At 41.2% G+C, this 26,652-nt stretch overlaps 1 protein-coding gene across 1 annotated transcript in view; it reads right to left on the bottom strand.

The window, feature by feature from the left end:
• igsf11 (immunoglobulin superfamily member 11) overlaps window positions 1-26,652 on the bottom strand; it is a 123,228-nt gene that overhangs the window by 78,142 nt on the left and 18,434 nt on the right. The window contains exon 2 of the mRNA XM_054793396.1: window positions 7,035-7,064. Coding sequence (XP_054649371.1) covers window positions 7,035-7,064 — 30 coding nt within the window. The remainder of the gene's footprint in view (window positions 1-7,034; window positions 7,065-26,652) is intronic.

Below are 26,652 nucleotides of genomic sequence, written 5' to 3'. Positions count from 1 at the left end.
CAACCTGCACTGTGGAGTGGAAAAGTGACATAAATCAGCTGCCTGAGCCTTGATGCTTGTCTGGCTCACATTATACACACACCTTAGATTACGCAAAAGTAACACAACACAATAAATGTAACGCTATACAACAACACAGGCAAAATCATTCACCCACTTCTGCGACTGATCATGGACACAAAAACAACATGACTGCTCACAGAGTGTGACGCTGGTCCATAACTAATTGCCTCTAACCTTTGGAATCAAGTCACACTTTAGCTTGCAGATTTCCTTTGCTGGAGGGTGTGAGGATGATCAATAAGAGTGTTGGAGATGGTAATGAGCAACACGGCTTGAGCTGTGCTCTTTGTCTTCTCTTCCTGAGGCCGGCAACTTCCTACCTTACACAAAGAGAAGGAAAGTAGTCCTTCGGTGGCTGAAGGGCCATTGAGGTACTTTGGAGAAATCACATAATAATTCTGGGAACATTCCATAACAATTAATGTACTATTCTAAAAAAACCCACTATATCTTTAATAAGTGTAATAGGACAGAATGTAATCATTCTGCCCTGTTATAATTCATATTGTTTGCTGACCACTGAGTCCTGCCCTAAGTCTGCCTTTATTTAACCTGTGGTGGAGGCGGGATTTCATTTTCAGTTACATTGTATATGTAAACCATAATTTGGAAAAAAAACATTACATGTTACAATAAAGACGTTATTTGTTTTCATCACTGATCCAAGATGAGGCTTTATATGGAGCATCTTCTGCGTTGAGTATGTTGAAATCAAAGATTTTCTGTCATCGAATGAAAATCAAATGCTTGGCAACCATTTTTTGGTTTGTCTTTCATTGTATTTATTTCAATTCTGTTTCATGTTATTAGTTTTTATTCTTTGATGAGGAACATGAACAGGCTTGAGCAGCAAGCTAAATATGCACCCATATCATGGCTAACACAACAACAAGAAACAGGTGATTGGGGGGGGGGGGGGGGGGGGTCAGATAAGCAGGGCTGCTGCTAATGACATACAACTGGTAGCAATACAGAGGCACGCTTGCATAAGAGAATCAGTTTTCAAAATTTTAAAAATGGAAAATAACTCAACAATTGAATAATTTCCTCATAAAAAAGTTGAATAAACTCAGGAATGAAAGGGGACGTAATGCATTGTCATAAAATGTTGTACAAGTTGTTTTAACGTTATGGCATTAAAACATTGTGCATGGATTTAAAGGCACTAAAAATGGTGTACATACAAAGACAACAAAATACCACTCTGGAGAAATCTGAGAGACCACCTCAACATTTTGACCAGTCCAAGGCAGTAGCAATCGCTCTAAGACTGCAAAGGAAGCTCAGCTCCCCTAAAATGTAAAAAAAAGAAGTGGTGAAATATGTACTGCTGTGTGTACATTTCATTGATTAATATGCACCAGAATACCTTCAACTTTTGTCCAGAATCAGCTACTTATCACAGGTAACTAACACGACTTCCTTCTCATTTATCCCCGCAGCGCCACGCGCTTTCACACAGTCGGATGCAGAGCGTCTACTGACTTCGATGGGGAAGCGAAGTCTGGGTTGTTCCACTGCGTGGATAAAGCATTGGATAAATGCTGGGCCATTGGACGCTTAGCGTCTCTGAGGGTCCATGGGGAAGTGGGCTGGCCCGGACGCTCGGCTTCTGCATGATGATTGTTGATCTGTCTGAGGCGGAATCCCTTTTTGATTGACAGTGAAATGAGCAAATTAGCGATCTTGAAGTATAAACTGAAGTATAAAGTTTTTCATTCCGTTGTTCTGAACTGATCCGGAGACTTTACCGATCCCCAGCGTCTTTGTTAAAAACGATTAGCGTTGTGTTTGGCGACTCTCTTCTGTCACTCTGCGGTTTGTTTTCCCACCGAGCAGCGGCAGCTGCGGCGCTTCTCCCCCCCATCACGATCACTCACACTCACAGCCAGTAGCGAGCTCCAGCTGCTAGCAAGCTGCGCATCATGGCAGATACTAGAATTTATATTTATCAAAACACATTTAAGATGTAGGCCGGAAAAAAATGACCTTCCGTCCTTGAATGACCAGCAGAGGCCACTGGTCCACTCAAAGTCCGCTAGTCAGGATAGGCTCCAGCATACCCGCGACCCTTGTGAGGATAAGCGGCATAGAAAATGAATGGACGGCAACTCAAATTTGGACTGGTGGAGAGCAAGAAAGCTGTGATTACAAATCAGGGTTAGTCCACCAACCATTGCTTCCTGAACTCTGTAAGTGGAAACATTAGTATTGGATTGTTTAAAAATGAAAATGAAAAGAAAAAGTTTTTTGTTGTGTTTTGACTATTTTTCATTTTCTGTAAATAAATCTAAATGACAATATTTTTATACTAAAGTAATGGAGGTAATGGTGTCAATAGTTTATAGAATAAAACAAATATTCATTGCTTCTCAAATACACAATAAAATATGAGAAAATACTAATTTCGCAGTGGTAGCTTAGATTTTCCCACAGCTGTAAATACTGTAAATGCTGTACACAGATTTCACAGAACAACAGCGCAAGGACAGACTAAATTGAACTGGAAATCTGATCTCACTGCTGCCCTTATAACTGCATGGCATCCGGTTAATTCCAAGTGGTGTTCGTTTCAAATTTAATTGGTTGACAAAATAAAGGTACCTCGGTTTTCGTGATTAATTCGTTCCAAAAGGTCACACGAAAACCGAAACGTATGAAAGCCAAGGCAATTATGTAAGTCCAATTAATCCATTCCAGACATCCAAAAAGATGAACAAAAAATACATTTTATAGAAAATAATTGTAGTTTTACATGCCGAAAACAAAGCAAGATATTCTTAAATGATGAATGGACGCAGCTTTGTGTTGTGGACTTCCCGTACATCCTGGCGAGATCAACTGTCACAATCGTTATCAAATTGCTGGCACGCACAACTTTCTTTGCCCGGATGTTGGGTTATTTAGCAGTTCTGCTCAATAAAAAAATGCACGGACAGTGAGTCAGCAAGACGCATGACGCTTTTGTTCAGGCAAAATCGAGAGCGTACAAAATTTTAGCAAAACAATTGTGATGAAAACCAAACAAGGTTTGACTGTATGTGTTTCTCTCAGTTGCAGGACAAACAAATGGAGGCGGATGTTTGTGCATTGCATTGTTCAGGCCCGGCTGCAGTAGTTTGTTTTAATGCTTTTATGTATGGAGGAGCTGCTTGGGAAGGTGTGCGCGTGCCCCGTACCATTCCACTCGTGCTGCATAAATACGGGCACCAGCATGCTCATAATAGCAGGCTCAGGAACTGTGTGGAAAAGCAGAGGTTGTAAGGTCAGAAAGGGAATGGGAGAGAGTGAAATTGAGAGATGATTGACCGACGGTCATCTGACATGTTATTCCTTCCAGCGGACCTTTACATGCGCCGTGATGCTGACTGCTGCCTGAGCCACACAACACCAAAGTACAAAGGGCAGCAATCACAAAACGCTATTAGATGATTTAGCAATGTAATCCGTGATATGTAGGGATGGGCACGATAAAAGAATGTATAGTTTGCAAATGTTGCTCGATTATTTTCAAACATTTGTAACAAGAAGGTTAGGTTGTGAAATCGTTATGTCTTGAAGTAAAGCAGGCGCTGAAAGATTTCAGCAGCAACGAGCTGAAAGTGAAAATAATTCATGCTCAACTAGTTTATTGCCTAAACAAGCTGCGGCAGAAACGGAACCAAAGTACAAAACTTAGTATTTTTATAGCAACTCAATAACAAGAATAACATTTTTCTGCTGGACCATTTTACACGAGAGAGAATGAAACACCAAGAAACACTAGCAACAAAGTTACATAAGGCACATTTTTGGGGGGAAATTTACCTGATTATGACCTTCTAAATATGTGTTTTAACATTATTAGAGCCCTCTGGACATTAAATAACACCCCGATAGGCACCTTATATACTTGTATTACTCAGTATAATTGATATAATCAGAGAAAATAAGCTACTTAAGACATAAATAAAACTCGTGCTCATGTGTGTTGCAATAAATATATTCCTGACGTGTGGACAGGAAGTGAGTTGAGAGTTGAGTTTTAGCTGGATTATGGCCACAGCAGTAGATCGTCTTATTATTATGTTTATCATGTTTTATGATTATTATGTTATCATTATTGTGCCTGTTGTGTGATCATTCAAAGCTGCAATAGAAGCCTGTTGTTTTCTTAATGTGATTTAAACATTTTTATGCTTGAAATTGCTTAATTTAGGCAACAAATATGTAAAATATGCATACTTAAAAAAAAATAAAAGACAGTATTGAACTACAGCATGATTTATTAATGAATATATTTTTGGAAAACCATGATAGCGTGAACTCAGGAAATGAGCTGTTCTGCCTTTATGAAGATAAAAATGCACAGTTTTGATTTAACACTGTAAAAAAAAGGAAGACATGTCCAAGCAAGGCATGAGCTCCTGACTCAATCTCAGTCATCATACGCTGAACATGACTTTTCCTGAGCATTTTGATTGTTTAAATATTTTCACAAGCTTCTATTTTTGATGCCTTTCTTTTAAAACGCTTCTCACGGACAGTAAGAACCATCTATCTCTCTTTCTGCTGCTCTCTTTTCCTCCTAATTTCCCCACCCATCCATTGCCGTCAGATCATAGTATGTGAACTCTCATTACAGGGGTGTTAATAGACTCTTGAGCGCCAAGATCCTCTTTATTATCCGTCAACTGCGGACTGCATTTCTAAGCTGATTAGCCCGAGCTGTCTATTCAACATTTCAATTATGAACGAAAGAACAAATTTCAAGTAGTCGAGCACGCTAAATGCCTTATAATACATTACTGACATTCTTCGAGCATGTCATAATGTTCAAATACGTTAATCCCTGAAAACCACTGCAGCAGCAGAAAGGATGGAGGATCTGCAGAATAATGACATCACGGCAAACCGAGGCTCTGATGGAAATAGCAAAAGTAGCTATTAACTGCAATTGACAGCGGTTTAGAGCAGCAGAGACATGCAGTTTTAGTATAAATGGAACAGCTGGCAATCATGGGAAGAAACGAGGCAGATGACTGGGCGAAGGAGGTTGATTTCACTGCTGCATGTGCGTGACCTTGTGTGCACGCTGACTGTTTTTTGTGATGTCATTAGCATCCAAGACGTGATGATTTCCGAGTATTATCAGTATCTGTTTAAAGTCCCAGGCTTTACCAAATGCCCATCCAACACAGGCGTCACTGTGTTTCCTCAGTCTGTTCCTGTCTGACCCCCTTTCACGCTCACTAATCCACGCGGTCATTGTTAATCCAGCTATATGCTCAACATGGGCGACGACCACGTCATGGAGGTGATGATGTCATAGCAGTCCGTATTTTGGTGGCTATTATACTGCATACGAGTGCAGCGGGAGTCTCTCAGGCGCATGTGGTCCGGGTCTTTCATCATGCACCACGGTCACCACACTGTGGGAGGACAGTAGAAAAAGAAGGGACGCATTCACACAAAATTGATGAAAGTCAACTGGGGACTTCCAACAAAAAAATAACTTTATCTTTAAATTGAGAGCACGTTTTGTATTTTATGCTGCTCTAGCTTTAAATAGATGCTAACGCTTCAGGGGAACACCAGGAAACACTGTCTGCTGCGTACAACTTAATCTCACTTCATGACATCCCGTTTTTGGCAGCAGTTTTGCAACAGAGGTTGTTAAAATGTGTCTTAAGTTATTTTTCTTTAATGTTTTAAGCTTATGCAAAATTGTTAAATAATAATAAAAATGTCAATCGCTGTTTTCCAAAGTCAAAGATGATGTGTGCGAATATCTCCATTAGAAGATTGTAGGTCTACTTTTATATAAAAAATATTCACATTTGAGAAGCTGAAATCAGCGGATATTTACATAAAACATAAAAAACACAAAATAGCTGTCATTTAATTGGATAATTGATATATCAACGTTTCATCCGTTAATTGTTGCAGCTCTACTACTCATACCACAAAAGCCAGACGGGGTCAACCACTCGTAAACATAACCAGTGTTATTCCAGCAAAAACCACATGAACTCTTGTCACAAGGAATTGAAATTCTGCTCCAATCAGCAGGTTTACAGTCCTGATGAGTATTTCTTCCTGAGAATAATGTGCAGCCTATACGCTTACTACGCGTACCAAAGGATTTTCTCCGCAAAGTCTGTGTCGAAACCCGGATTAGGGTTTTACAGGTTGTTGGGAATCTGTCGGGTTTGTGTGCTTGTATGAATTAAAAGAAGGCTACAGCAAAAGGCACAAAGAGGAAATGTGTGTGTGGTGGCAACCAAAGTGTAAAGAAGTAAAGAAATAGAGTAGAATGAGCTGCAAGGCGCTCGTGACGACGAGGCGATGGAGAGGAGTGGAAGAGGGGGACAAGGGAATTGCCAGACTGAGATTGAGTGGTGTAAAGTTGGGGCGGGGGGGCATGGTCTGTCATGGCAGACTGAAAGGGGAAAGAAGAGGAACCGCAGGAGAATATAAACAGTAAACAATATAAGAGAAGGAGTTACAGAGCACTCAAACGTAGTAAAGGAGACAGCAGATGGTCGGGATTATTCTGGACTAAAATACTCTGGGCCCTACAGAGGGAAGGCCACAGACATAAAACCAGTCCAGTCCATCTGCCACAAATATACCAGAAGAAGCTGCAGGTTCCCAATTACCATAATGGCAAGAAGGGAAAAAACTAAGTATGCAGTACTGGAGTTGACCTTCTAGAACGTTTCACACATGCAACAAAAAAGTGACATAGACGACATAAAAACGTGACACAGGCTTAACAGGATACGCTACATGTAGTGGATGTACACTGCATCAGCAGGTGCCTGTTTGGGTGTATATGCTGAATGTGATTGTGACTGCCAACACAACATCCCTAATCCATGTTTTACGTTGCGTTGTTTGCATGCTGATATTCGCTTAATTGTGTCGAGACAAACAGACAGACGGGAGGTGGAGGGAAAAGTTGTAGGACTGTGTGTGTGTGTGATTACCTTTTCCAGTGTGTGTGTAAAACCATGAACCTGCAAAACAGGAGGATAAAATAGCATCACTGTCAGGCTCGGCCATACAATCATCCACCACACGTTAGATGCAACAACACAGTCATCACGACTTTATTCAAATTATGCCTTAACACCGTAATAAGGCTACTTTCACACTGCAGTGTATGACACCCGATTAGGATTTTTTTGTTCAAATCCCATTTTTTATGTAGTTGTTCACATTACCAAAAAAATGTGACTTGTGTTTGTGCATTCAGGAAGTGACACGCATGCGCACGAAACACGACGTCACACGCGTGAGTTTGTTTATGGACGTAAACATGCCATCTAGGCCTGGCACATTTGAGCTAATTTCAAGGATTTTGTGCAACTGAATTTTCTTAACCAAATTTTTTTGCGTCAAAGATTAAGAAGGAAGAGGAAGGGTTTTGGCTTTGGCAGTTCATAGGGAACTCGCTGCAACGTCCATGTCGAACACTGGGTGTCGGAGCCAGGAGTGGTGAGACATTGACGTGAGTCGCTTCACTGACCCAGATTTTTAAAATAATATTCAGATGACAAGAAGAACTTTTACCTACATCTGTGAGTACCTTTCCCAAACTCTCACACAACAAAACACGCCTTTCGCTGATGTATAAGTCGTATATACGAGACCTGAACATTCAGACTGCAGGAGCACCGGATACATATTGGATTTATGTCCGCATACGGAAGACGGCTGAGTCACATTGGAAAAAATTGGCATTGTACTGTTCGCACTGACAAACATGAGCAAACAAATCGGAACTGACCTGCAGTGTAAACGCAGTCTAAGATTCTACCAGTCAGTTTTGAATGACACTGTCATAAAGGTATTAATAACAATATGTTTCTAGTTTGTAACGGTGTATTTGTATTTGAATGACCTTATTTATGGAAGGGACAACCCTTCAGTATGCAGTGCAGCGTCGAGACCAGTCAGAGTAAATGTGCATATAAAGTTAACTGCAAATGCAGTCAGTTAAACATCCATCAACAACATGAGCTTCACACACGCTTGCTCGGATCCGTCGTTTACCATCCATTGCTCCTCTGTAATTGCCTATTGAGCCAAGTCACTCACAACCTTGTTTTTTGTTCTTGTAGCTTGTAATTGTTCATTACTCAAGCTTGGGAATGCTTATTTGATATTTAAAAGCACAGAACATGGTGGACCTCATTTTCATGTTACGATGTTGGTGACCAGCAGGTATTGTCGCTTACCCAATCTACAGCCTTCGACTAGGCTGAATCGGTTACAAGTAGTGTGCTAATTAGAATTGCTTTCCATGAGGTTGATGGAAGTCAATGATGGAAACAGCTGTGAGTTTGCATGTCTTATTGACTAGTCATCTGTTCTGACATGGGACAGTTAATCAAATCCTTCCCTGGCAATCGGCAGGCAGTAGTTATGGTACACAAACGCAGTAGTGCTCTGATTACAACTTTTTTACATCATTATTTTCATTTTGGGCAAAAAAGACAAACTTTTTTAACTTCTACCCTCAGCAGGATCATGGTAGAACAACTTCTTTTCGCTCTCTTTGCCAAGGAAATAAAATCACATAGTAGCTGGATGTGCCCTCATTGATTTGCACCCGGCAGGCAGCCAATATCATCATTAATGCTGTCGTCATTCAAGCTGGCAGCAATCAACCATTTGACCTATCACATTTGTACGCACCCGTGTGTGTGGCAGCATCTTACATCTTACAACTTCTTTTAAAAGAGTTTGCTATATTATTATACAGTGTTCACTACAGTCATTGTTAGTTAGTCAGGTTCGCCTTTTTCTTTTTTGTGTGTCTGCATGTTGAAATATGGTTTATGCCAAATATGGTTTCTGATACCTCTGAACGCCTAGCACTTTAGCACTTAGGCACTTTAGCACTAAAGCCATCTCCCCAAATTCATGGCTCTATCAAGTGCACATGATTTTTATTTTTATTTATTACTTCTTCTCTCCTTTTCTGTCAAAAGGTTATTGTTACTGTACTTTAAATCACTTTAGCCACTCGCAAAAATCTTGCATATGTACATGAAAATTTGATTATATGCACTATCTCTGTCTTTCTTAAATGCATACCAACACAGACATACAGAATCATGTCAGCTTTTTTATATTACTTGACATTTAATTGTCTCTCGGCATTGCAATGACATCACAAAACAGTCACAGGCAATGTTTCAAGCAAGTTGCTGAGGCAAACAACGCTTGAGTTCAATTTTAACCCCTTCATATGTCACAAGATAGACATAGAAAGATATCAGAAGCAGCAGCGAGCCCAAGCAATCACCCTCCACATTTTCTGACTGAGTTGAGTTGTGAACGGGCAGAGGTGTGAGGCAGATGCTCCGCCTGGCTGATCCTGCTGTTCATGGTGCCATCAGTTGCTGATTCCTCACACTACCTGCTACGAATGACTTAAGTGATCTACAGTCATATACAGAAAGAAGCAACCATTTCTCCAGTGGTTGAGCGCCGATGCCTGATCGTTCTCAATCAAAAAGAGCTGCCAGTTACAGCAAAGGCTCCTGGGATAGGAAGGGAAGGAAAATAAAAACATGCATGTAGCAGATTTCAAGCTGTTGCTATGTAAATTGACTAGAAAAAACAAAGTCCCTCGTTTAAAGCTGCATCTCCAATGTAGGCTGTGTAGGTAGGTGATAACTGCATCAGCTACATAAAAAGACCATAGCAGCGTAACAAAGAGCAAAACAAGAGAAAAAAAAAGCAAAATCATGCCACGGAGTACAGCCAGGCTAAGCAAAGCAATTTGCATTAGAGCAAAAGTGCTGGTCTCATTCCATATGAAAGACTGAGTTCCAGCACATGCACATCTATACTGAGGAAAGACAACATTGGCCTGGGCGGACCAAATCAATCTGAACCAAACACAAACAGGTTGTGCTTTGGTCCGCAACATATCAGAAAAAAGGCAAAGGTGCCAATCAGTGTTTTCCATCGTCAAAGCTGATGTGTGCCTAAATGACAAAGATAATAGTTCAGCATCCATGGATGACTAAAGAAATGTTAAAACATATTCACATTTGAGAGACTGAAATCAGACAATATTTACATGTTTAAATCCCAAAACAATGAATCCAATACCTAAATAGTTGTCCATGAATTGGATAATCCATTAATCATCAATTCATCGATTCATTGTTGCAGCTCTACGTCATTATGTGTCCTAAGCATAAGGCAGGCTCTTCTGGTGGCCGTGCGCCAAAGAAAAGGAAACCATGGAAGTGAAAATGAGCATCATAAAAAGTTCCGAGCGAGGTGAAACACCCGCCGATGTTGGCCACACTTGGTCTGAACCGCTTCACTGTCGCAACCATCATTAAGGATAAAGATCGTATCCTTGAGCATGTTCAAGGATCTGCACCAATGAAAGTGACGGTAATAATGAAGCAGCACTGTGGTCTCATTATTGCATGGAATCAAAGCTTTAGCCCAGTGAGTCTTATGTTGCTTTGGGAGAAGGCTAAACGATTGTTTAAACATTTAAAAGTAAAAAGGGGGAAGGGAGTGAAGTGTTTACGGCCAATAATGGATGGTTTGAGCGGTTCGAGGCTCGTGTGCTGATTTGCATAACCTTAAGGTTCAAGGTGAGAGCTTCCTGATGTGTTGGCTGAGATGATAGGGAAAGCGTCACGTGACCACAAGTGGCAAGCTGACAAAATATCACAATACTCCAACCGGCATGACTCACCCCAGTTGCCATTCTCCTTCCGTCTGGATGCAACATTTATCAAATTTATCATGTGGTGAATTATTTTCAACCCGGCATGAAAGAAATCCCAGGAACGTTTCAGTGCGAACAGGGCCTAAAACTCAACTTACACATCATAACCCAAGGACCACCTGCAGTGCTTTTATTGTGTTTTTAGAGCAGTTACTAGTGCAGACCTGCCAACATGTATGAATTTGTCGTACTCGGCATGCAGTTTGACTCCTGAATACGCTTGGATGTTTCACTGCTCTCCGTTTTGTTGCATTTCGCTGGTTTCAGTTTCGAGGTCAGTCTGTACAGTACACGTAAATATATAAATAAATATTATCCGTTTCTCAATAGAATTTCAAATCGGTGGGGCACGACACGAACCACTGGCTGAGAGGAAAACTGCACTTTTTTGGGGAATTTTGCCCATCATCCGCAATCCTTATGTGAGACACGAACACACGTCTTTCTCTTTTCTGTGTGTTCTAAAGACATAAAAACAGATAAAAAGAGGCAGCTAGGAATGAACGTAATGGCACGCCACTATTACGTCTTCCGAAAAAAACCCTCCAAAAACTGCCAACACCGCTCCATTTACATAACGTGACCTGCATATTAACCAAGCTACAGCGATATTGTTATTCTTATTGTTATTAACATTGTTACCCCAGTGAACGACTTTGCTGGCGTAGTTTCACCTCGCCACAACACACCAGCTAGGTACTAGCCACACACTCTCAGAGCGCCGCGCTCACGACGCCTCAAGCCAGTACCGCAAGGTAACCCTACATATTGGCGCTGCCGCCACTACTGCTGTGTTTCTGGTTTTGATTTTGGAAAAGTTCCGGTAATGCTTAAAATGACCAAAGTACAGCAAAATACTGTAAATATTACATGTTATCATGAGTGTGCCTGTTGCTACATGGTTACATCATGTATATAAAACCATAACACCTTGTTGGAGGTGTTTTAATAGCGGTCTTTGTAGGCCGAATAGGTGTGTCCCATTACACACATGAATTAGCTGCCTCTTTTTCGCTGTTGTGTCTTCACAACGCACAGAAAGGAGAAAGAGCTCTAGAGAGAGACCTCTGTAAATACAGAACGCATACATGATCACGATAATACAAGGATTCTTTTCGTGTTATGGGCACATCCATCCATCTTCTATGCCGCTTATCCTCACTAGGATCGCGGGCATGCTGGAGCCTATCCCACAGTCAATCGCAGGGCACATATAGACAAACAACCATTCACTCTCACATTCATAACACACTCTCACAATTTAGAGTCGCCAATTAACCGTGGAATGTGGGAGGAAACCAGAGAAAATCCACGCACATGCAAACTCCACGCAGAGATGCCCAACTTCCCGATCTCCTGACTGTGTGGCCAACATGCTAACCACTAGGCCACCGTGCGGCCATAGCGACCATAGCGTTATGGATCTGCGATGATAAGCGCTCATCGAATTGAATCGCAGCCCTCTGAACGCCCCACCTACCTCGTACCCACACTGTGACACGGTAGAGGTAAGCTGTTAACGCAAAAGAATGCACACAATGCCAAACAGAACTAAACCGTAAAGCTTGGTGGAAGCGAGGCTTGAAGTGAACGCTGTAGTGATGGTTCATTACTTCCCTCCTTAAGTCTCAGAATGCCCACGCGCTTTTTCCCCATTGATGTAAAGAGGTATTTGATAATTGGCAACCTGGAACAAAAGAGCTAAAATGAACATTTCTGATGTGAGCGACATGCTATTTACTTCCCTTTGGGGGTTCCATTAAGCGTCTTTTTCTGTCTCTGTAAAACACAGCTGTTGTGTAAAAAGCAGACTACCACAAGCAGGTTCAATATAATCTAGCCTCCGAGGCACTTTACAGAAAATTTTGAACCATTACCCGCACTCAAATTGGTGGCGACTGCCAAGCTTCTTCAAGGGAATGTCAGTTTCCATGGCGATCAAGAGAGCAAATAACCAAGCCCCCAAACCCCCACCACCACCATGTGGAAAAACATAGTAAACGCCATTTATTGAGTGCATCGAAGTCACATGCAGCCCTGTGATTCTCCAAGCATTGTCTTCACCCTGATCTCGCTCACAGATCCGCTGTTTTGTCTCATGGTTTTTATGTTTGCTCTTACTGCAAATATCTGCCTCTTTGACTGCTTCTATTCCCACTGTTGATGGAACAACATGGCTTGAATACATGTGAAAATAATGCAACCCACAGAAGCAAGAAATGAATAGCAATCAATGTATATTGAATCTTAGATGGAGGTGGACAGAGCCACCTAACAAAACAATCCAGCAGCTAAACCACACATTTATTTCCCAACAACAGTAGAGACTAACCAGTGAGTCCGTCGCCAGGGGTCTGATCTATAAAGCTTGCTTACGCACAAAACGGGGCCGAAAAGGGGCACGCGCCATTTTCCACGCTAAGTCCAGTATTGATCTACAAAAACACAACCTGACGTGAGAATGTGCGCCTTTGTAGCTGGCGTACACGCTTTTTGGAGACGTGGCGAAAGGCGACGTGCATTTTAAGTGGTGAAGTGAAATCATTTAATCGAAATAAACATGCCATGGAAGCCAGTAAAGATTGATCCACCTTTGCATGACAACATCACGTCGTTCATTTAAAACCATTTGTGGGAAGTATTGCTATTTTTAGCCACCATGACGCATTGGTGGACTATCTGGACGTAAAGATACATTCATATTTAATGATTTTACTTTATCATCATGACAATCTTATGTGTTTTGTTTTGTTGTGCTTTGACTAGCACCCGCATGAAATAATTAAATGTGACGCAACTCGAACTTTCAAAACAGTACTGCTCGATTACGTCCGCACATTGTTTTATGTGCAGTAATCCCTCGTTCATTGCAGTTAATTGGATCCAGAACAGACCGTGATAAGAGAATTTCCGCAAAGTATGATTCCATACTTATAAACTAAATATTTTCATAATTAGAGCATAAAAACCTGTTTATGACCTTCTAAATACGGGTTTTAACATTATTAGAGCCCTCTAGACATGGAATAACACCCCTACAGTCAACGTTACACTCGTACTACCCACTGTAGTCAACATAATGAGAAAATAAGCCATATAAGGCATAAAGAAGACATAATATAAACTCACGCGCTAGCATTACGAGAGTTTCCTGTTACTTTCTTGTTACTTTTGGTTTCTGTACAGTACTACGCCATCTGTTATCTCATCAGTATAACAGTACTAACACCTAGTGACGACTGTAGAATACTACAAATCACAACGTCTTTGAATGCGTCTTCTGAATGCCTTATATTTATGTTTGAGTTAATTTAGCCATTTTTATGCTTGGAAATACTATGAAACACTATGATTATTTATTAATGAATAGATTTTTCAAAACCGTGGGAGAGTGAAGCTGTGAAATTCAAAGATCACTGTGGTTGTAAGGTGCTGCAAGTGCATTCAGCGGCAGTACCAGACATAACTATCATACCCTCCACTGTCATTTCAACATTTGTCCATGTTTTTGGTGTGTGGAACATTCACACACAAACTGAAGTTCAGGGTGTTCATACGTCTATAGTTTGTTCTCTCTAGTGAGTTCCCCTCTGGTTTGGCCTGTTTTCCCGTAGAAAAACATCCAAACAAACTAAAATGTCACACCTGTTTGTTGCCGTGCCTCTCCCGTGTCTCGTTGCGCTCACATTGGTGCCACAGGTCCACACCTGATGGCAGCTGTTGTTATCAGGCTTTCATAAGCCATGCTGCTATTGCACAAAGACGCCAGACTGCTTTTGTGTCCTCTCCACGCGAGTCTTTGCCAGATATTCCTTTCATGTTTTTCATGTGTGAAACACATTTCCTTTGCTGTACTTTTTTCCATATGTTATTGTTGTAAGTACTCCACATTGATTACATCGTCCCTTGGGTATAGCTTCCCCGTTTGTTAGCATCTTCGCCACATGTGACTTAGGGTGGCTTAGGGTGTGTTCGGACAAACTTTAGTCTGTTTACTCTGCTAGTATGGTTCGTTTGGTCAAGTGTGAATATTGAAAAAGACAATTAGTGAACTGTTAACGGACATTTCTAACTGCCATCAGTGTTGAGTTCCCATCATCTGCCTCTGGGGTCCCCACCATCACTATCATTATCATCATTCCCCATCTGTCCCCCCCGCAGGACCTTCATTTCCACCTTCACCTTCTTCAACATAATTTCCGTCGTCCAGGAGCCAGATGAACAATTTTCATCCAAAGGGGTAATAGGAATTCACATGGTATTTTGGTGAGCATATGTGGAGCTTGAACTCAGGATCCACGAAGTGTGGTGTGACCTTTTTGGACAGACAGGTTTTACAAACTAGACAAACAAATGGGTTTATGAAAGAACTAAAGCGAAAAGAAAGGTAAAGGCAATTCGGCAAACACGCCAAACCGGGGTTACGTGAGGATTTATTGGGCTGCTGAGAGAAATACAAGCGTGAACGCTAACACAACTGCACGGAAATACACACCAACAAGTACAAGTAACAAGTGTGCATCGCCAGCCTCCTTGCTGTGGCTCCCTTCGGCGAGCACAAAAAATCTGACTGTCTGTTGGACCCTGAATGCATCCTGGCTGAATTCTGACTTGGATGAGCGCGGGAAAGGGAGGAGGAGCCAGTGTGTGCCTGCTTGTGTTCGGTGAGCATGACAGCGACAACTTTTTCTACCGCTGTAAGCGAACCGTGATTACACCTCAAAAAAGAAACATCTCAGAAGAAAATAGAGAGTTTAATTCTGCATAGACAGATCGCGTCGTCTTATTTGCCAGTGATGCATTCAAAGTAGGCCAACTCATGTGTAACAGTAGTCATCCCCGCAGTCTAGCCTCGCACACACCGGACTCGAACCGGCGACCACACGTCCACTGATTGAGAGTTAAGTCGCAGAGCGAGCTAAAAGGAACAGGCTGGCCACTGTGCTGCCCGTTTCTTAAGGTGTCAAGGTAGCGAGGCTCACAATGTCCCAACATGCACACTGCACTAATGTAGCAGGTGAAAAGAAGAAAGACTACGAGTTTAATCAAAGTTTACGAGCTGTGTTTTCTTATGCGGATTCAGAGAGTAAATGTTGCCGACCTTTGATCTAGGACGATTTCATGTGTTCACCACCTCTTCTTATGTCACCATTATGCTGTTTATGGTCAAACCTGATTGATTTATTTGCCGGTTGGAGTGAATCACGGTCCGATTGCTTTATCGCCTCAACTCAATCACGCTAAGGTCAGGTAAACATTTCAGAGCGAGCCTTTCATTTGCATATAAGTACTAGGAAAATGGGAAAACCAAGTGATGCATTTATATTTTTGAGTATATGATGCAGTTTGGCTGAGTTTCTTCATGCCTCACAGCTATCCCTGTTTTGTTTTGTTACAAAAGAAAAAGCTCAGTGGACGTAGAAGAAATGCAGTTTCAAGAAGAACAGAAATGTTCATCCCAGAGGCAAATCCACAACATTCAGCAAGAGGATGTTCACCAGGTAGTGAGCAGCATTGTTGGACATGGAACATGCTGAAAGAACACACTCCCTCAGGAGGCGGAGTGTTTCTTAAAACAAATCGGACTGCATTGTTTAACGCACATCCTTGGCATGCTTTCACACATGGTTTCATGACCCACAGTGCTCACACCTGATTCTCCGCTCCCTCTTGAGTCTTAATCAAGATGTTAGCTTTGCAGAGGCTAATTAGAACTTTGTGTGGTTGTTTAAGTGCGAATGCCTTTGAGTGAGAGTGTGTGCCTGCTCAGGTGGATGTAACACTCAACACAAACACACTTTGTCCTTGGGAATTCCCAAACCGAATAAAAACAAAAATAGCAAAAGCTCCTCGTGACTTTATTAGACTGATCATTTTTCATCATTGGCTGTTTGTGTCATTGAAAATACAGCTCATTACCGTGCAGGCTGCAGTGACGAGGGTATTCAAATGTCTTTTCTTCAATGGAGAGTGATTTGTTTGTTTTACATTCCAGCTTGCAAGCCTCATGGGACCTAGCCTACATTACAGCACAAAGACTATTAATCATTGATGATCAGACCTTTTTAATATTGCTCATATAAAATTCATCTGCACCTGAATAAACAAATGTACTGTTCAGGTACAAAACACTAGACGGATAGAAACGTCAGAGGAGTATTATTGCCTGTAAATGATCAAATATGTGATTATTCAGAGTTATTTTTTTCTAAATTTGGTTACCAGTGTTTAACTGATCTCACTTAATGAAACTATTTCTGCAATATTGCTGAAACCTTGGATAATCATATTCGAAAGGTCGTTTCTGGTGGCCACCGGCTGCTTAACATGTGCAGTGTTTGTTTAAAACACGAGAAACGATGTGTTCAAAGGTCTTATGAAAAAATAACAAGCCAGAACTCACAGCCATAGCAAATCTTGCATCTGAGTCAAATGAAAAATAGTCATAACAGGCAGATATTCATTATAATAGGCGAGAGAACTGCCTCCTGAGATCAATTAACTCAATGTGTGAGCCGACAACTCCTGCCCCAGATGTCCAGTAAGACAAAATAATGAACGCGCACACACAGAAACATCAGCGGGCATAATCCACACAAAAAAGGCTAACATTACAATAAAACAAAAGGTTGCAAACACCGTTCAACACATCCGAAAGCACACACACACCTCGTCTGCCTTTATTAGCACACACGCAGACACACGTATTCTCGCCGACTGCTGTCCTTTAATCACAAGGCATGTTTTAATTGGAGTAAGTGTGAAGGAAGCAGGAGCTGTTTGAGTGGCTGAGTCTGGCACAATGAGATGAGAGCGCCAGCCACACTGTTTGGTGGAATCACATACGCTTTTATCATGAGGTCACTTTACAGTCAAGTTGCTTGATCTCGTTTGTGCCTTCATCACATCATCACATGTCAGACACCAAACTAGTCTTTAATTGTTTGACAAGCTTGCTCAAGATCCGTCTTGCATGTGCCGTGTTATGCTACTTGGTGGGACAATTATGGAACGCGTCAAACAGATCACAGCATTGTTACGTGCAATGAAGTGCACCGCAAACATGACAGCAAACACAGTGAAGCACAATCAAACATCTTGCACGGTGCCAGTCAGAGGCAAAATTGCGCAAGTCTACTCAATCACACATCCGGTGAGTGTATGTGTTGTGACTCACAAGCATATGAATGTGCATTGTCTATGACAGTGTATGTTTAGTGTGCTTCTCGTCTGTCTCTCGTCTTATCTGACATCGCTTGACTGAGCTGTCCTGGAGAGGATCACGCAGATCAAAAACCGATCAAAACACCTTACCCCAGGCTCGTTCACTGTTTTATTCCTTGTGATATGTACCAGTGATTTCTAAAGGGAATCAGCTCTTAACGGCTCAACTCCAAGTTCTGAAAGTGCTGACACAAGGTTTTACCCCATCGCAGCTAATGTAAGCGTACTGTACAGTACAGTACAGTGGTACTTCATTTTCTGATATTAATTCATTCCAGTTAAATGAAAAAACGGAGCATACAAAAACGGAGGCAAAACGGAATATTGTGTAAATCCAATTACAGGCGTCCCTCACCATATAGCGCCTCCAATTTCACCGCTTCACTATCACAGTTTTTCAAAATATATTAATAAATCATCGCTGTTTCTTGGTTGAGTACGGCCCGAGTACGGCCTAAACAATGTAAAATAATAGTAAACAACGAATGGATGCAAGTTATTGTTGATGCGGACTTCCCGTACATCGCTGAGAGATCCAATACAAAATTGTGTCTCACCTTCTTTATCAAAGTGAGGACGCTTGCAAGTTTCTCTGGCCCCATGTCGGGTTATTTAGAGGTCACGCTCAATAAACAGTAATAAACTGTACTGCTTTGTTTGAGCACTCGGTTTCGCGAAATGATACAGTGCAGGGCAAACGGACTAGTTTGTTATGTGCAACACTGTACGTGAACATTTTAGACAAAAAGTCAATCATACAAAACTGAGGCGTACAAAACCAAGGTTTGACTGTACGTTCATTTATACAGGCTGCACATCTGCTGCTTGACTATACAATATATAATACTCACAAATGCAAGCTGAAGCACATGCCTAAAGTCGCATGCCTCTAAACACACTTATCACACACCTTGAAACACAGCAAATAAAGCAGCAAAACACGTTGCGGCAGCGTGCAGAGTCATGCTATTAGACGCGTAGGGATTCAGGCCTCTAAATTGGTCCCACTGAGATGTGAGGGCGGTGAGCACATGGATGACCTCTAACTCTTCATTTGTGTTTCAAAGTGTTCGTCTTTGTCACGCCGATCAATAGCTCAAGCGCATGTGTAGAATGTAATAGGGGAGTGGACAGATGATGATAATAATGGAAAAGGCCACCCGATAGGTGCTTCAGTTCACTCAAATTGTCCTCTAAGTTGCTCTTTACGTCATCATCTCTACAAAATCGGTTCCCAACTAAGTCACCTATATTTTGTCATGTTGTGCGGAAAAGTCGTCTAATCGTCTCCGTGCAAATGAGTTGTCGACACAGATCCTGGTTCAAGGTGGATTCAAATGAAGAAAAATCCAATTCCAGGATGCTCATCATTATTACATTATATGCAACACGTCCTTCAAAAAGTAAATAAACACTGCGCATCTTCCAACTCGGTGTTTCTTATGGGAGCAAGGAATATTTTAGGTCCGCAGCTGGCTAACTGAGCATTTTCATAAAGTCATAAAATGGCTATAATGTTGTACATCGTTAAAAGGCGCATTTACACAATATGATAACGAGCCACACTGGGCACACGTCCTGCAAACTCAGACGTAATGCCCTCACAGCATGACCTGCCCGGAATCTTTCAATACAATCACATTTACTTTAATGATCAATACAAACAAGTGCATGCCCTCCAAGCAGTCATTTTGTAAATAACTCCATCCGTGGACAGCCCAGCATAATATATTCACATCCAATAAAACTGCTGCATTAAAGGTTATTCTTTTTTTGGTGTTTCAAACAGCTTTTATTCTGGATCCCATTAGATTCAGCAGGTGCACGAATGCAGTGCCAAGCGAGTGTATATCCTGCCTATATCTGCACATAAATGATTCAAGTAAAGGAATCGTATAGAACTGATCCAGAAAATCAATTCAAAGTTGATCTTTTTTTAAAATCTGCAATAAGCAGGCATGAGGTGGAGTATGTTATACCTCAAAATGCTTTCATTAAAATCAGCACTGTTCCACCACCAGGTAAGTGAATCAGCTGCTTAACAGGCCCCCAGTCAACCATGCATTAAATGTTCCTGGAGTCTCCGGTCTCCCGTTTTAATTCCTGAGGACCGATTCTGTTGAGATGCCAGTACAGATGGACTGAATGCTTAAGAGGCCAACAGCAATGTCTGCAGAGTTTAACTCGGGGTGAATGGTGCCAGTGCAGAGCGACACCACGTTGGGCCCCGGCCTCTGCTGTCCGCTGAAGTCCCTGGCAGAGAGAACAAGGCCTGCTTGTTTGGCATGGGCCTGCTGACGGGAAACATAATGATTCAAATGCTAATGAGCCAGTGAATACATGACCCGCATAGCACCTTCTGGTCTCCAATGCACAGTTCACGTCTATATAAAGTCACACGCACGCACACACGTCTCTCATGTACAGTAACTGACATGCAGCCACAAACAGACTGCTCGCTGTCTGGAGCAGAACCACCTGATCAGTCTCATCACCAAGGAGACCATCACTAAGCGGGCGCCTGGCAGAGACAGACTGCCATTTAGCATTTAGGACCCCACAAAGCTTACAGGCAGAGAATGGAGGCATTTTTTCCAATACAGAGAAAGTGAAACACAGAGCGGCGATGCATTAGTCACAGAGAGAAATAGGAACGAATGAATGACCATTTGGCAATCACAATAGCAAGCATGAGGGGGAAGCGGGCAGGTTTGCAACAGATCGACGAGGTGCAAACACAGCTGGAGAAAGAAAGACAGGAAGTAAAAGTCAAGAGATGCTTTTTCTCCTTTGCAATGCTGACTGTAGAACCACTGAGTAATTTGTCTAACATAAAAACCCATTTGAGCTTTAAGAGGCATGTGTGAATATCAGCTGACGTCATAAACGAGGGATTCTATTAATACCCGAGCCCACCTGAGTCTCCACCAGGCTGGGGGGGAGAAATGCAGTGCAAATGAACTGTAAATTTTTTTTTCCATTGCTTTGATTTATATGTATGCAATTTGATGAGCGAAAGAGGCTTGGGATGGGAGGGGAAAGGATGGGAAAAGACAGGAACGCCACTACAGTCAAACCTCGGTTTTCATACACCCCAGTTTGCCTCGGTTTTACATACAGTGTCTCGGTTTGCACGTAGCAAGTTGTCCGTTTGCCCTGTGCAGTATCGTCCGTGAACTCAAGCGCCCAGACAAAACACACGTGACAGCTAAATAACCTGCCACGGGGCCAAAAAAAACCTGCCAGTCACAGCAACCTGATAAAGAACCCGAGAAACGCAATTGAATTCCATCTCACCAGGTTGTATGAGAAGTCCACATCAACAATAAGTTACAGCTATTCGTCATTTATAATTATTTTGCATTGTTTTCTGTGTGTAAACATATAATTCCCTATAATAATGTATTTTTTGTCTGCAACAGACAGTATGCAAAAATTTGCCTCCGTTTTTGCATGTTTCGGTTTTCGTCTGACCCTTTGGAATGGATTAATGACAAAAAGCGAGGTTCCACTGGATGAGGTTGTCAAGAGCCCCCATGTCTTCTGAACAAAGTCAGCAAATGTGAAATGGTTGAAGACCGGAGGGATCTGTGCTATGCCAAGCACCAATTACAGAGCTAAGTAAATCTGGAAACACGTTTTAAAAGACAGCTGTGGCTATTTATCTGTCGTCCACAAGCTCATTTGCATCCAACTAAGGTGACCCCGATTCTCACTGTATTCTCTTCAGGTTCATCTCAGAGCTTTCTGGTCTCCCGCATCAGCCTGCTCATGCTGCAGACCACCTGTTCCAGAAGATGAAACCTTCTATGTGGTTTACATCACCATCACGTTCCCATTTTAGGTCAGCTGAGCAGCACTTAGTCGCCCGCCGCCCATTCCAAGGGAAATGTTTTTTAGCATTTAAGTAAGAATGAAATGAATTAGCAACCCCGGCTATCATCTTCTCCACTGAGCAACATCTGTAGAAACCTGACCTCAGAGAAAAACATGAAATAATCATGATCACCTTCGGCAGAAGATACAATGTTGACATGATTCTGGAATGTTTCTCGCGATTTACAAAATTTCGTTAAGTTGTATCAACTAGGGTTGGGCAATATGGACCTTGGCATGTATCACAACATTTTTGGAATGTATCACGATACATTCCAACATCATTCACATAATGTCAACTCCCACAAGATTCCGCGTTTTAATAGTAAATTCCGTTCTTATTGGGCAATTCCGCGAATCCGTTAGCACGGAACTCATAGGTCCCCATGCTGTGGTACACGTGAGGCTCCAATACGTCCATACGTGCGTCGCGGCGCGCAGTCATCAAGTCGGCCTGTTTCCGTTGATCATTTATGACGGTGTAAGTTATTTTCTTATCATTGGAAGAATTTACCGGTATATAAAAATGACCGCCCGCCCCTAGCGTCAACCATAATAAATCACCAAACTATTGCCCGAAAATAATCCATTTGCATTTAGTTCCCCCCAAATTGCAAATGTATTTTATAAAGCGTCCAGCGGTTTGTTTACGATGTTTACTGATCAGATCAGTAAACTGGACATTATAAACTCATAGATGACACAGATGACACATTTATGCTAATCACTGGCCAGATCAGATCAGTGTAAAGTCTATTGTTCATTCATCTACGGTCCATACTTTATATTCAATAATATTTTTGTACTGTCCCATATTATATTGCTTTACAATAATAGGAATATGTTCAACTTTGGTCATGAGAGACCCACATTCTATTCCCAAATTATCTTTTAAATACAAGGAAATCGTTCAGGACAAAGGCCTGCGTTAATGAAGCAGCCTCCTCCCGAGCACAATGGCATCATTGATCATCACGTGTCATCATTAAAACACCATGTTTCATCTCACCGCTTTAATAAAAAGAAAATGTCAACCGTTTACAGGCCAGAGAAGATAGATCACCTGATGTTGTGCCATTGATTATGAGATATGTTTATAAGATTCACAAGCTCCCCTCTCTTCACTGTCCATCAATATTCTATACGCCGCGAACCGCTATCATTCTCGCACGCCTTGTTTCATCACATCACAATAGAAGTACGATAGCCAAGTGGAATTGCATGTCATTGTTGCTCGGCCGTAATTACAGCTCTGATAGTGCACAGGCATTAACAACTTAATAGTCTCTGGGTAATTACCCAAATTGAATGGATGGTGGCTAATTGGAGTGTTTGACATTGAGTGAATGTGCATTGTGACGTGTGTGTATGGGTGTGTGTGCTTTTTATGTGCAGTAAACATATTCTGTACTTAAAATGATTCCAATGATACATCCAATGAACAAGATATAAAACACATACACTTCATTACAATTAAGTCGTTGCCGTGATTGTGCAAAAAATACACCAAGTGCCGTGAAAATGTGTAAATAAGCATAACGGTCCAAAAAAAAGATACATTTTCATTTCTTTTTTTGGACCCGTTCATCCCCAAGAATCACAATAGGACCACCGTAGTCTCCAAACTAATCAACAACTGGACAGACAAGCACTAATATCCTCAGGAAAGGACAGCGCTGTGCTGAATGGAATCCCAGTAATGTATGCTCATTCCAGCAATACTTTTAACAATAAATGCAATGCTTTATGGACTGCATGTCTTGATGTTCATGCGCTATCATGGCATGTTCTTCAGACTACCAAGCACAAACCGCATTAAAAATACAGCATTAAATCACATCGCCAGATGTGGTCGTCTATACAGCTCCTTACCCCCGCCCACTTGAAACCCGATATGATTTCAAATAGCTCCCACAAGCTCCCACCATCACATCTTATCTGATTGCAACAAGCCTTATGTACCTCGCCATGCCTTTCAATCACACAGTGTCGGCTTCCAACAATCAAAAAGAAATTAGCAAGCGGTGGGGCATTTTATACCAAGTTCCATATCTCTGACACTACGACCAGCAAACCTTACGAAAATGCATCCATTCAGTGCATTGACGATCTTGTCTAAGAGCATTGCATCTTGAAGAACTTCCACTTCCTGTCTTGAGCGTGTACCGCTACAGTAAATATCACTGGAAGTCAAATGAGATCTCCATGTCTTTGTTTACCTCAGTTTACGTCGTTCCATGAATTATTAATACAATAATCCCTCGTTTATCGCAGTTAATTGGTTCCAGACCAGGCTGTGATCAGTGAATGTCCACAAAGTAGGATTTCTTACTTATAAATTGAATATTTTTGTAGTGAGAGCATAGAAAACCTGTTTAAATACGTTTTTTTTTTAACATTATTAGCGCTTATTAGAGATAATAAACGTAAGTTAGCCATTTATGGCATGAAAAGGCTCGCTCATGTGTGTTACTATAAACGTGTTCCTCAAGGTAGAGGAAATAGAGGTGGACAGGAAGTGACGTAGAGGGTTCAGAGTTGAGTTTCAGCTTCGCATGGGTAAAATATTATCAGGGATTTTGACTGAAGATTGTTGTGTCTGTTGTGACATAATTTAAACCTGCAATAAAAGCCTGTTGTTCCAGCAATCAAGTCTCATCCTTGTGTGTCACACCGAACATTACAGTAACACTACTGACATCTAGTGACCAGTCAAGTATACTACATTTCGTCATCTTCGTAAGTGTCAAAAAAATGCATAATATTTGCCTAAATATGCATATTTTTGACTAATATGAGGCCGTATTCACTTGTGCTCCATCATTGTTTGCATAGTCAAACTTTTTATTACCTCCGCCAACGTTGCCAACGTTTGTCTGTCTGTATTCAAAATAACTTCAAAAGTTCTGAACGGACTTGGATGAAATTATCAGGAATTGTCGAAAACGGGATATGGAAGAGATGACTAAATTTTGGGGGTGATCCAAAATCCCAAATTTTCCCAACATCTAATTATTGCCTGCTACTACTGCCACTCACATTTCTCAACCGATTCACGCCATGCCGACATCACACTGTTCAACACGTTCACGACATTTTTTCTTCCGGAACGCAAAATGCCTTTGATCTAAAGAGTTCCAACTATTTCCACATTTTTCAACCAATTCAGACCATTCCAACGTCAAAGCATTCAATAAAGTCAGGACATTCATGCTATTAGCCACAGCACAAAAATGCCCACATTTTTTCTTCTGGAACGCAAAATGCCTTTGATCTAAAGAGTTCCAACTATTTCCACATTGCTCAACCAATTCAGACCATTCCAACATCAAAGCATTCAACAAAGTCTGGATATGCATGCTATTAGCCACAGCACAAAAATGACCACATTTTTTCGTTTGAAACACAAAATGCCTTTGATCTAAAGAGTTCTAGGTACTTCCACATTTCTCAACCGATTCAGACCGTTCCAACATCAAAGCATTAAACTAATAAGGACATTCACGCCATTTTCCACAGACCAAGAATTCTCACTTTTCTTGACATTCCCATTTTTCAGAATGCAAAATGCCTTTGATCTAAAGAGTTCTAAAGACGTCCACATTTCTCAACCAATTTAGACCGTTCCAAAGTCAAACTCCTCAACTCATTCGGGACATTGAGCATTCTTGGTACATTGCGCTATCATGCTAACATACTATCATTTTTATCTATTTCACGGGTAGACACATACGTAAACACCTAGTATGCGCTATCATGCTAGGTGTTAACATGCTAACATTAGCATGTCATCATTGCTACCATGTTAACATTAGCATAGTAGCATTTTTAGGCATTTTCATTGGTAGACACTTATATAAAGACTTAGCACTATCATGCTAGGTGTTAGCATGTTAGCATTTCTAGTATGATAACATTAGCATAGTAGCATTTTTAGCCATTTTTATAGCTAGACACATATATAAACACTGAGCACTATTATTCTACATGTTAGCATGCTAACATTAGCATTGCTAGCATATTAACATTACCATCGTAGCATTTTTAGTCATGGTCATAGCTAGACACTTAAACACCACTATTACGCTAAGTGTTATGATAACATTAGCAATATAAATATGTAGACAAATATCTATGGTATAAATCACAATATGGGGTGAACTATGGCGCTTGGAGGAGGTCTGCACTCTGAGTGCTTTTCTAGTTATTTATGTGAAGTTTGGTCTTGTTTTCTTTTAAATGCAATTTTGTTGCCAAAATAATTGTGTTGTAGGGCGATGTGCAGGGTTTCATTACATTTGATATTCGTTGAGCTAGCCTGTTTGATGCAATTTGAGGCTAAATAAGGTTCGGACCTTCGCTGTGGAAAAAAATTGCATTTTAATTGAAGATCCCTGTAATACGGTATCCTACATAAAGAAAGTGTCTGGAATTCTTAAAGGGAAAAGATCATATTTTTGGGACTCCTTGTAGCTGTAAATTGAAGTCAGATATTGCTTGTGTCACTTCAAACTTGTGTTAGTGGACAGAAGCAGAAGCAAAAACTCCATACAATAACACACTTCTGGAACTCACAGTTTCCAGTCTATCCACACAGTGCACACGTGAACATAAATCCTTGACTTGTAAGCCCCCTTACGCACAAAGCAATGCTACTGATTGAGTGCCTATCGACATCCGTAGCAAAAGGCTCTGAAATTATGTAAAAATAATAAAAAATCATTCAAAAACAAAAT

Source organism: Dunckerocampus dactyliophorus, chromosome 12 (genome assembly GCF_027744805.1).
Source record: "Dunckerocampus dactyliophorus isolate RoL2022-P2 chromosome 12, RoL_Ddac_1.1, whole genome shotgun sequence".
Lineage (NCBI taxonomy): Eukaryota > Metazoa > Chordata > Actinopteri > Syngnathiformes > Syngnathidae > Dunckerocampus > Dunckerocampus dactyliophorus.
Note: the sequence above shows the minus strand (reverse complement) of the source record. Positions and strands in the feature narration are given on the sequence as shown.